Below are 12,637 nucleotides of genomic sequence, written 5' to 3' on the forward strand. Positions count from 1 at the left end.
ATTCTAGACACAATTCTAAAAAAAATTAAGCCGAATTCATACTACAACTCTCACAGAAAACTCTCAGAGTTAAATCAACACTGAGGATTGTACCGTGTACGATTAAAGGACCACTTCACCCATTTTTCAACCTATCTTCATATAATTGGTCCTCACTAATGCTCATAATGCTTTAGAACACTAATGTTATAAAATGGCACCATTTCTGTCCATGTCTCAGAGGAGGGCTGTGGACAGTTCAGATTCAGAAACCTGCCTACCAGTGACATAAGCGGTAGGCAGGTTTGGTCATTTCAAACAAGATTTCAACCTTTTTTTGATTAATACAAGAGCAATGTCTTCGGTTTCTATGCTATACAAAAAAGAAGAAGTGGTCCTTTAAGTATAAATGATGCTTAAGTCTTCAAGAGCATAGCAGCAGGACCAAAGTGGTACAATGTGATGATGTAAAGGGGAGACAGAGTGGTCATCAGGTAGAAGACATGTTTCCCTGTTTATTCTACAGGTTTATTTTTGTAAACCCGGAATGCCAGTGATATACCAGCACAAACAACCGCATTTAAGGCTCTCTGCCTACCACAGATAGAAATGAAAATATTAGATACATAAAATCATGCTGTTAACAACCATCCCTGGTGGGCCGTTTGTCTTCTACAGACTAAATACTGGGGGGAAAGAACCTCTTCAATACTGCAGATTAACCACTTAGACCCTCTATACGTAAAACGGATCTGAGTTGCTCTGTTCTTGGTGTGCTTTTTTTCCTCCAATCTACATCAAATCTCTTTACCGAAAATAGCCGATCTACAAGCTTATAACGCGTCGCAACACGGCTTGATATGAGCTTGTAGATCTGCTAATGTTTGGCAAAAATGTTCTCCGCAGAATATGGATGCTAGGGTTCAAGTGGTTAAAACAGAGGGAAAGAAGGAAATCGTCTCTGTCGGGTGTATGTCCAAAAACCAAAACTGTTACTTTTTAGGATTCAAATTCAAAAATAGCAAAAGTAGCAGATCTACAAGCTCAAAATGCGTCGCTTCGCACTGCGTTTCGAGCTTGTGGATCTGCTACTTTACTACACAAAAAGTAAAAAACTGGAGATAAGAGGTTTCTGCCCGACAGCAACGAAATACAGATGAGTCCGGTTGCTCCTTTTTCCTCCTTTTTTACCTTTCGCCTCAACGTCATCAGAGGAGAATGTGAAAATAAATACATTTCGGTCAAAATCGGGTCATCTTTCATCGACATGCACTAATAATCCAAATATTTACAGGGGATTGCATTAGGAATTACTTCACTAACTGGAAAATGGCAAACGTGGCAAAAAAACTCCTAGAATAAAGGATTATATTTCAAACCAAAGCCAAAACACACACCTTTTGTTTTTCACCAAGAATCAATTCACTTTGACAAAGAAGGATTAGAGTTTGAGGGGGACTGAATCACTCTCTAGTTACTATTGCCAGGGTGAAAAATGACAATGTACTTTGCAGCTTTAACAGTTATTCGTTTAAATCCATCAGTGAAAGAAAAGAAAAAAAAATTGATAGTTACTATTAGACCCAGGATAGCATTGGCAAAGTGGTCCAGAATCTCTTATTGTTGAACAGCCATGCAGTTGTACCAGTGCTGAATGTATGAGGCATACACAGGTTCAAGTAAACACGCACACACACACACACACACATTCCAGTAATGTACTATTTTGTGCTGTTGTCCTTCTTCAGAAACCAGTGGATCATTCCAAATACTAAAAAGTTGGAACATATAAAAATAAAAGTAGAAGCATAAATGCTCACATACCTATACACCCATCTGTGAAATTACTTTTGTCACCCCCCCGCCCCCCCCACACACACACACATACATACACGCATACAGTTTTCAACAGCCAGGTCTACACCTGACATTTTGGTAGGAATGGTCCATGCAGCTTCAGATAAGCTCCCGCCGCCAGGCCGCATCTTGTCCCCGTGTCTGGTCCATCAACATCGGCAAGCCAATCGTAATGCAGAGGGGGGGGGGGGGGGGGAGGGGTCCAATGCCAGCCCAACATGGCGGGGGAAAACAGAGCCGTTAGTTCATCGCCACACCGCACCGTACATGGCTCAGCTTCTTGCAGAATCTATCTGCGGGCCTCCTGATCACCATTGTCCATCACTATGCGTTCGGCGTAGTCCACTCCACATCTTTAGTCCTTCCAGTGTGGCGACTACAGAGAGTCAGCAGTGTCAAAACAGTCTTATTCTGTGGTAGATTCTGGTTTCTATGGCCCAGTAGTACAGGTCCACGAGCATGCTTGCTAATACTACCACTAACCGGGAGACGCCGGCATTATAGCCAGCAGTCGCAGACAGAACGCAGGTGAGAAAGAGTCTCTACTTGAGAGAACCTACTGTACTGTACCTAAAGAAGGCTAGGCTATACACACACATCACATAGTGGTTCTGAAACGTATTTAATTTCAAGGACCCCCAAAACTCTGAGAGTGTACAAATGGAACCAAATGGCCCCTTACAGGGCCATTTGGTTCCATTTGTACACTCTCAGAGTTACAGACCCGTAAGGGTCCACTTAGAACAGCCCCAAGGAACTCTGGCGGTCCCCCTAACCCCACTTTGAGAACCAGTGACATTCCTTTCATTGTTATTTTGTATAAAAGGTCCTTAGTAAAAGTTAAAAAGGGTCTTTTAAAACCACAGGCAGGGTGATAATACTGCATCCAAACTCATTATGAATCCAAAGCTCAAGCCTCTTGTGTGAAGAACTTGTGTGCTTTGGTCATCAAGGTGCTTGATAAATGTACTTTGTCGTACGACAGACAGCGAAAATAGCCAAACTACAGCCCCATGACCCATCTTCTTTATTTTTGAGAATGTTGAAAAGTATTGAAGACATTTGTGAAAAAATCTTTAACGATCTATAACGATCTGCCCCAAAAAATAGGAACACCAGGTTGAACGTGTTTAAGAGAAAGAACACCCTCTTGTCTTTGCCATTTCATTCCCTCGTGACGTGTCAAAAATCCTGGGAGTCAGTGTGCTGATGGGTGAGTAGGTGGGGGAGGGGGGGGGGATTGTGGGGGAAATGTAGTCCTGGGCTGGTAGTCCAGCAGAGGTTAGAGGTCGACGCCTTTGACCAGCGAGGATTCCAGTGTGACGGTGAAGTCGTGGAGAGTCTCCAGGACGCTGATGAGGGCGTTGACGGTGGTCCGGTCTCGTAGCAGAGCGGACTCTTCGTACATCCTCTGGATCACGGGGCACTCGACCAGTAAGGGGAGCCACTGGGGCAGCAGACGGTCCCTGCAGAAAAAGAGGTGGATAGAAAAAGATCAGTCATACTGTACTGTACGCCACTGTTTCCCAAACAGTGGGTCAGGACCCATCTTTGCGTCGCTGATCAATTTTTATGTATCTCCTTTTTTCCCCATTTCTTAGATTAAAAAATATATATAAATCTCAACTAAATTGTTTACTGTCTTTTTACTGTTATTGACCCTTGATTCAAAGCAGAGCCTACCTCGCGCCCATGCAAACCAACAGCTGGAACTTTCCGTCCTTGCCAATGTTCCTGGGGGTGGAGTTAATGGCGTTGACATAGCGGCAGAGTGATTGGCAGGTCATACCCAGGGGCTCCGAGGTCTCCTGAAGGTCTCCCATCTGGTCTGCTGTCTCCATGTAGGCCACGGCCTTCTCTGTAGAGAGAGGGAAGGACACAAGTTGAGTTTTTTTTACTAACATAGGAGAGGTGCTGACATAAGCAAGTGGGCCCCCAAATAAATGGCTTAATACTAAGATCGCCTACCAATACTTGGTTACTTCTAAATGCGAGGAACCTTGCTAGAATGGCGGTGAGAACAGCTGCTACCAAACCTATGCCTACTGCTTTGACGTAGGTTCCCGTCACCACCACAATATGAAGGGCTGCCATAAAGAGTTTAGATCGGTTCTGCAATGCAGGTCTTTTTTCGTACTTAGTTTTTTCTCTATATATATTTCTTAACTCTCTAATAGTTTCCACACAGGTGTAACAACGAAAATCTAGGTGATTGCAGTCTCTAGTTGAGCAAAGCATTTAACACATCCACCGCCAGAGGTTAATCTCATAATGTACTCACCAGTGCCAAGGTGTTTTTGTTGTTTTTTTGTTTTTTCATGTCGCCATAGATCTTGTTAAAATCCTTAAGATTGAGCCGTGAACGGTCTGTTTACATCCGCGAGATCTCCCTGTATCTCCCAGTGAAGACCGCATGTCAAACGGACTTCCATGACTGTAGTTAGAGCGGATTACGTTAAACAGTGAAATGCGAGGAGAAAAAACTACAGGAAGAGAATTGAGTTTCAGTTTCGTCTGTAGAATGGGAGCGGGCGTGATCGTCGAAACCGGATCCCAAATAATTCTATTTCCTGTCATCAAACCGGAAACGGAAGTGGATCAAAAAAATTCCGAAAGTGCACCCGGACCGCGCATGCGCGAAAAGACCGCAGCCCGTAGGACTACGGGCTCGGCGCTTAACCGTTGGATTTAACGGCCCGTAGAACTACGGGCCCGGCGGTAAAGGTGTTAAAGACTGACTTTGCGAGTCTACCGATAAGCTGTTTCCAATTTAGGCCAGCAGAGGGCAATGTAGCTCCACACACTCACCCACGAAGTCCCAGACAAAGACGGTCTTCTGGAACAGCCGGGCGGACTTGAAGCCATGGTGGAAGAACTGCTCCAGAGCTCCGACCAGGCCGCTCTCTCCACACAGCAGGATGGTCAGACTGCCCCTCTGTTACGAGAAAGGGGAGGGGATGGGGTGGGGAGGGGGGTTACGATGGTTGAAACACGAAACCTTTAAAGGCTGCTGAGTTGGCGCTAATGAAAACCGTACACCGCTTAGAATGGACGCTCTCTGTATCAGTGTTACACAACATTCCTGAAGGTCAGTCACTGAGTGAAGCGTTCATCATGGCAATGAGCAAAGAGACATCTCCCCTCCAGAGCAAAGTGCATTAGATTTGGAGACTGGATCAACTCCATTGTGTCAGTGGACTTAATGGACTCTTCCAGGGCTCCGTAGCTCTCTCTCACCCACTCTCTCTGTTTTTTTGTCTCTCTTCTCCTTTCACATCTGTCTCTTTCAACGTTCCCTTTCTCCCTATAGCTCTCTGACAGTTAGGCATTAAAACCATGCTGGATGGAGGTTGGCCTGGGCGGTCAATACATATATCCTGTCTCTTCATGATTCTACCAGACAAAGTAAGCAGCAGCATAGAGACTGTTTTTCTCCTGCAGCTACTAACACTGGTTGTAGAAATGTGTTTAACAAGACATGAAGACTATTCTCATAACCCTGCAGCACTCTAACTCAGCCACTTGCTTCAATATACATGTAAACCACACACACACACACACACACACACACACACACACACACACACACACACACACACACACACACACACACACACACACACACACACACACACACACACACACACACACACACACACACACACACACACACACACACACCTCTTTCTCAGGTTTGTGGAAGTGTTTGATGATGTTGTTCACTGCCTCCCCGATGGCTTCCTGGATCTGGGCTGATGTGGGCTCTGAAATCAGGCAAACCACCACGTAACCACAGATTAATTTCATGTTTTTCTACATTCATTTCTCTATAGTGCACTACATTTCTACATGGGTAGAATGAGAGAGACTACCCATTTCAGTATAAAACAGAAAGATAAAACTGTTAATAAGATGGCATTACTACTGTTTTAGATTTTAAAACCACACTCACTCACTTTTAATTAATAAAATGTAAATTTGTCCAATCTCTGTATGGCAGAGTATGTTAACCCATTAAAACCGGGAAAGTATCTGTGTCACTTTAAATTTTAGCCTTGGCTATCCAAAAATAGCAGATGTACAAGCGAGCTTGAATTTTTGAATAATTTTGAATTACGAAGAAGTTTGAGAACTACTGATTTAGAAGGCATTTGTAGAATCAGCCTCAGGCTAATACAATATAACTTATACAATTGGGGTGTTTGTATTTTGTCTCCCTGCTGTTCTATTGAGACATTTAGATCGTGTCAAAGCTCATGTATCACCTAGACAGTGGATCTGACACAAATTTGACCTGATGGTCAATATTCAATTTATATATAAAAATGTCAGCACTTCAGCAGTAAACCGTGTTCAAATCCGGGGTAGAAGAGGAAGGTTAAATAGTGCTTCTTTAATCTGAACTGTTTTGTTTATAGCAGAAAACACTGACTGTATCCGCGGTTGGACATCGAGGTGATGCTGATGCGTCGCGTCTGGGACGGTGAACGCTGGAGCTCCGGGGTGCGGCAACCCCTCCCAGAATCCTCCTCTGTACTGGGCAACACCAGCTCACCAATCAGAACTCGCTCCAGACTGCCGTCGTCCACCCCTTTACCCAGCCACCGCCCGCACGGGAACCTGAAGAGGACAGGTGAATGGTGGTTAGGAACGGTAAGGCACACCAAGGGTTTGGTGAGGTGCTGTCCTTTGGGAACAGTCTTTAAAAAGGAGGAAAAAAGTCGCACACTCTGGCTCCATTCTGTATGCAGTGATTTATTTGATTGACGTTTTGGCCTTCCTCAGAATCAACAAATGGGTTGATTTAAGTTAATACCATACCACCATTAAGTAGAGTTTCAAAGGGTGCCGTAGTGTAGAGATGATCCCTATACAAGTTTGTATAACAGCATATAATGATACGTTGAATAAATACATTATGAACAATTACGATTGATCGATTACGAAGTGATCCTGGGCACTACAGCCCTACACCAGTCCCCCACAGCCTAGGGAGGCCAGGGCCGAGCTCATGCTTCCTTCAATGCATGAGAGCCAACTGACCTTCTTGTCACCTGACAGGGGGGAGTTTCCCTGGTAGGACGTAGCGCGTGGAAGGAACACGTTATTCCAACCAGTTCCCTTCCCCTCAATCAGGCGCCCCGGCTGTCATGGGGGAGGCGGTATAGCGACCAGGATTACTACATGTTTTTGTGAGGGTATTAACTACCCCCCTACCCAAGGAGACACGGGGAGAACATGCAAACTCCACACAGAGTAGGCCCTTTCGCCAACCCCACCTAGGGTACGGGCGCTGATGACGCGGAGGAGAAGACACGCCCCCAGCGCCCACAGCGTCCCCGGCGGGAATCGATCCCACTTCTAGCTGTGAGGCGACAGCACTACCGACTGCGCCACCGTGCCCCCCCCCCAAGTCTTACATCGTGTTTCAGGGCTCTAGGCGTCCAGCATTTCTGGGCGGAGCGCTCTGGGCACCTCGAGTAGAAAATTGTTGAACTTAACAAAAGATATCAGTCAAGCCAAATATCTGAGAAGCACCTTGAAGTGTGCAGAACACATGTTATTATTGTTCCTGTCTTTACATGTATACATTTTTCTGTTGCACAATAGTCCATATTTTGTACTGTAATGTTGGCATGGTACAATGTTACCTAGATTATATTGTGGTTGGATTTCAGTAGCTTGCACTCATTATGTTGGAAAGGCAATCACTGCCCCTGCATACAGAAACACTGTCTCCAGACCAAAAAAATTAAAAGGAAACTGACAAAAACTGGTGGTAGTGCGTAGAGTGCAGCGTAGGCTATTCTGTCCAAATTTTCTTTTCAACATTTTTCATATAAGTGTCTCCTCACACCACGGCCGAAGGCAATCTTGGTCATCTCAGATTTAATAAAAAATGCTGTCTAACACGTCTTCATAGCCTAAGGTTGTAAAAACTCCCTGTGGCAGACGGAAGCTCCAGCAGAGAATATTAAGAAAGCCTTTATGGTGTGGGTTCCATCTGTGTGGTATTGCCCTCACTGGGAATTGATGTCAGTGGGCTCTACTCTTTCAACATATATAAGGTTGAATTCAAATGTTAAAAAAAACTCACACCCAGTGTGAAGTAAGCGGTGCCTTTGATGAGCTTATTTCATTGAGCTTTACATGTACTAGTGGTTCTCAAACCTTTTAATTTCAAGGACCCAAATAACTCTGAGTGTACAAATGGACATGTTTGTACACTCTCAGAGTTACAGACCTGTAAGGGTACATTTGGAACCCCCTCAAGGAACCCTGAAGTCAGCTGGACCCCACTTTGAGAACCAGAGGAACAATGTTAAATCCCTGTCCATTCATTTCAATAGACTTCTCACCAGCCCCACTTGAAGCAAACCACACCCAGGTGCTGGAAATACTGCCAATTAAAAAAACAGCAGGCTGCTGCTACAGTAGTGTGCGTCTTGAGTGCGTGCTTGCGTGTTTGCCTTCCTGTGTGTGTGTGCGTTTATAAGTGGCTTGCATTTATGTGTTCATGCACGTGTTTGCTCACATGGAGATGCAGACATACTGTACAAATATAGATAATACAAACACACAAAGTTACTTGTAGAAGGGGCTAGCACCGCTTAAAAAGACCTGAATCCGCTCACCTGTAGGTGTGTCCTGAGATCTCGTTGCGCACCATGACACAGTCGACGAGCCATTTAGCCAGGAGACCCGAGTTGTCATGACCCAGCTGGACTGTGGTCAGCTTCCCCAGGTTCTGACACTACACAAACACACAGATGGAGGGCGCAACATAAGAATGAGACTCAAGGAGATCCTAACCCCCCAGAAAATACTGGTGATTCTTCACTAATTCAATCCATCAGCTACACGTCCATCACCTAACAATCCTGAGTGTTAATTTAACTATCAGCTGATAGTGTACAAATGTAACCAAATGGACCCTTGCGGGTTACAAATAAAGATAAATGAACACTGAGGACTTTAGTGCTTAATAATGTGGCACTACACACACAACAAAACAATACAGTTGCTATAGCATTCCCAATGACCCCAAAAAATGCCACCATCGACACTGACGTGTCGTTGAATGCAAAAATGATAATCGACTCAATGAATATCACTGCACAGCATATCATGATATGGCGTTGCATATGATGGAACCAAATGTGGTGGCTCATATGACACACACACACACACACACACACACACACACACACACACACACACACACACACACACACACACACACCTAGAATGCCCAACTGATTGTTCCAGGGTTCTACAGTAGATCAACTATTAGAGGGGTAGTGGGCAACCTTTTGGGGCACAATATCACTTAGCCGTTTTCCAAGGCCGGCGAGATCACCCAGTGCCAGATGCTTTTAGGTCTTTTTAAAATGAATAATATAAGCATAGAATAAGTCAATAATTTAATAATAAAAACCTAGCAAATAATGATGACAAAGAATGATGACAATATGACACCACAGAATAAATAACAAAAAAACTATTCTGTAAAAAATGTAATTACAAATTAAAAAAACTCTTTCGGGGTGGGCAACATTTCCGGGCACAAGGTAGATCTTCGAGACATGGTTGTCCAGCCCCTGACTAGAACAACCTGCAGCAAAAACTAATAATAATGTAAAACAATGTCTACAAGAACACTAGACAGTGTCGGACCAGAACCAGCCCAGTTCCAGGGCCAGAGAGAGAGAGAGCGATTTAGAACAGATGGGGGTGGGATCCGTTTGAGATATGGAGAGAGGGAAAGAGAGAGAGAGAGAGAGATGGAGGGAGACTCTAACCTTAAATGTGGCGGAGATGTGCGTGTGAGGCCTGAAAGCAGACTGAGGGAGATGGAGACACTTGTTAGGACATGGTGCATGATGGGTAGACAACATGAAACGTGGGTTTTGCGGCCGTGTGCCGGATTTTGGTGAGACATTAAAAGCAACACGCATGCTAGAATGGTACATACTGTATCTAATCATATTGTGTGACCACAAGTAGAGAAGGCCTGGTCATTAGTCACATTGAGAGGCACCCACCGCCACCATTATTGCGGCACACACACAAACAAGTGTTTTGATGAGCTCATTCACCAGACGTGGAGTGTAGTGCCGCTGTAGTGCGAGTGACAGGACACAAAACACCAGAACAGCCTAATTTATACTTCGCCCTAAGACAGTGTCACACGCACGAAAATAGCAGATCTACAGAGCTTGTAGGTCTGCTATTTTTGGAGCGTGACACCGTTGTATGACGGGGAACAAATTATGCATTAGAAAGATGTACAGAAAGAAATGTGAGTTCAGGAGGGAGGTAGAGCTTTATAGCAGCTGTGTCTTTACTAAACTGCAGCCAACTCACATTTGACTTACATTAGTGTTTCACAGACCCACTGTAACGTTTCACTCAATAGTTACTGGCTTGTAAATGCAAAAACAAAAGTGAGTGATTGTGAAACGTATTTAAATGTGAATTAATGCTATGAATAAGTGATAATTGTGTTCTGTTTTTAGCATTCTTGCTAACTCCTTGTATATTTCACACTGCTTTCTTAACCGCACCGTATTGTGCTGTATTTGAATGCACTATTCATGAGTATATGTTTATATATATATATAAAAATATATATATTGTCCCTCTCAAATAAACAAATAAAAAACAAATAAGTGATACTCCTACATGTCAAATTGCCTTAATCAATGCTTATGATGTTTCCTGACGGCGCCACGCTGTAGTTAATTGTTTACAGCAATGGATGGAGTGAATGAAACAACAGAGAGATGAGATGAACAGAGATGAGGAAGCGAAGTGAAGATCCTGACAAACTCTTTCCCCACACACAAACCACACACCTCACCCCTGTTGGCACCCAACATTTAATAACACCCCAGGGGTCAATGTTGGTGCAGTGCTCCTGCCTGCTAGAGACCATGGGATGTGTTAACCCGGATTTATACTTATGTAGTGCGCCAGCAGCGAGCGCAAAGATAGCCGATCTACAGATCTTGTAGATCGGCTATTTTCAGTGACGTTGGTGCGCAAATAAGTATAAATCAGGCTTTAGGCCAAAGGTTGAGAGGTCACACTCACGTCAAAGGCCATCTCTAGGACATTCTTGGGGATCTGCATGACACCAGAGTCTCCCAGCTCGCCGGACACACACACCCATGGGTTGGACGTCGTCATGGTGTTACTCAGCTTCTTGATGGGAATGATGACTGCGCGGTATGGGATCACTGCAGGGACAAACACAACAATGTTAGTGTACCAGAGAAATGCAATTATATGAACACAAATTAAGTTAGAAAAGAGGACGTGCTTAGACAGTGGGCTTTCTCAGTGTCTGAGTGTTAAACCCAAAATCCAGTATTCATAATCAAATCAAATATGCGCATTGCGCGCATGTAGATCGGCTATTTTCAAAATGTTTGCATTTGTATAGTTTGTTGATTACTTTTGATGCAGTAATGGTCTTATTTGTATTTTATTTTTCTATTTTAGTTGTATTAAAAAGGTCTTAAAAGTCCTGAAATTGTCACTTTAGAAATGTGCAGACACCCTGTATACACTTATAAAGTATGTTAGTCTGTTTACTGTTGAGCGAGAAAATAATGTTGTACATGAAATCATTTAGATAAAATAAATACATTTTCTCCAAATACAGACATTATCAAATATAACTAAATATCATAAACGACCCAGAGTCACCTACCTGACAAAATCACCGGACAAACGTTTTTATATAAAAAAAATTGGAACGCAGTTCTTATGACGTGATGGGAGTCTATGGGATTTAGCGTGGATAAATCGACTCAGACTTGAAGTTGAAGTGCTACCTTTTTCATATTAATCTGTTTGCGCACAGTAACCAAATTGAACTTGGTACGTCAAGCTGGAGACGATGATTCTCAGTGTACTATAAGAGAAAATTAGACAATGTGTGGCTGAAGATAGAAGGAAGAAGAGCATAACATAATAGTGACTACATTATTTTACATGGTACAGCATGTGTGCAGATACTGTACGCATGTGTGTGTGTGTGTGTGTGTGTGTGTGTGTGTGTGTGTGTGTGTGTGTGTGTGTGTGTGTGTGTGTGTACACTGTGTTGTACATGCTACTCATGTATTATAATATAGAAGCAAGCTCAAGAGGAGGGTGGCTCAATGAATAATGCATCATGCTTTAAATCTTTAATTAAACTGTACATGTATCTTCATGGTTTATTCATACTAATAGCTGAGGCAGCCATTGATCCCTATTACTGTATATCCACATGCATCTACAGCTGAGATTAAACCAACTGACGCAGAAACAAGAGCGGGAAGAGGCCTTTCCCCGTCAGCATGGAGCCGTCTTCAGAGCTTTAGCTGTGGCTTCTGCTGCAGTTATCAGAGGTTGGTGCACAGCACTCCAAGGTTATCATAGTTTTAGAATTTGTCATTCTTTCGTTTTTTTTCCACTACCATAGATGAGAGTAGGCATGAAGATTGGGATGCCAGGGTTAATGCAGTTAAACATTAAAAGCAAGTGAGTAAGTAAGTGGGGTTGGGTGGTGCGGAAAACTCACTGATGGTGGTGAAGACACTGGTGAAGCAGAAGTAGTCCACGGCGTTGAGGGAGAGGAGGTGGAAGAGGAACTGCTCCTTCTCCTCCTCACAGCGCAGGAAGGCGTAGCGCTTATACAGCTTCCTGCAGGATCACACACACACAGACACAGCGCATGTTAAGGTTCACATTTGTTTATGATTTGTTTACGCACTGAGAGTTAAATCAACACTGAGGATTTTAATGTGCA

General features: G+C 43.7%; 1 protein-coding gene across 7 annotated transcripts in view; it reads right to left on the bottom strand.

The window, feature by feature from the left end:
• Positions 1–2,561: 2,561 nt before the first annotated feature.
• Positions 2,562–12,637, bottom strand: part of dennd5b (DENN/MADD domain containing 5B) — an 86,954-nt gene continuing 76,878 nt past the window's right edge. For 4 of the 7 annotated variants that reach the window (XM_080420857.1, XM_080420856.1, XM_080420854.1 and 1 more), the window contains 8 exons: positions 12,410–12,531; positions 10,933–11,078; positions 8,472–8,590; positions 6,269–6,456; positions 5,518–5,600; positions 4,645–4,771; positions 3,520–3,694; positions 2,563–3,302 (listed from right to left, as the gene is read on the bottom strand). In XM_080420857.1, coding sequence (XP_080276983.1) covers positions 3,119–3,302; positions 3,520–3,694; positions 4,645–4,771; positions 5,518–5,600; positions 6,269–6,456; positions 8,472–8,590; positions 10,933–11,078; positions 12,410–12,531 — 1,144 coding nt within the window. In that variant the 3' untranslated portion in view covers positions 2,563–3,118. Of the gene's footprint in view, positions 3,303–3,519; positions 3,695–4,644; positions 4,772–5,517; positions 5,601–6,268; positions 6,457–8,471; positions 8,591–9,638; positions 9,681–10,932; positions 11,079–12,409; positions 12,532–12,637 lie in introns of all 7 variants that reach the window. The other 3 variants (XM_080420852.1, XM_080420851.1, XM_080420855.1) reach the window with 2 other exon arrangements.

Source organism: Gymnoscopelus braueri, assembly GCF_963280865.1.
Source record: "Gymnoscopelus braueri genome assembly, chromosome: 23".
NCBI classification, from domain to species: Eukaryota; Metazoa; Chordata; class Actinopteri; order Myctophiformes; family Myctophidae; genus Gymnoscopelus; species Gymnoscopelus braueri.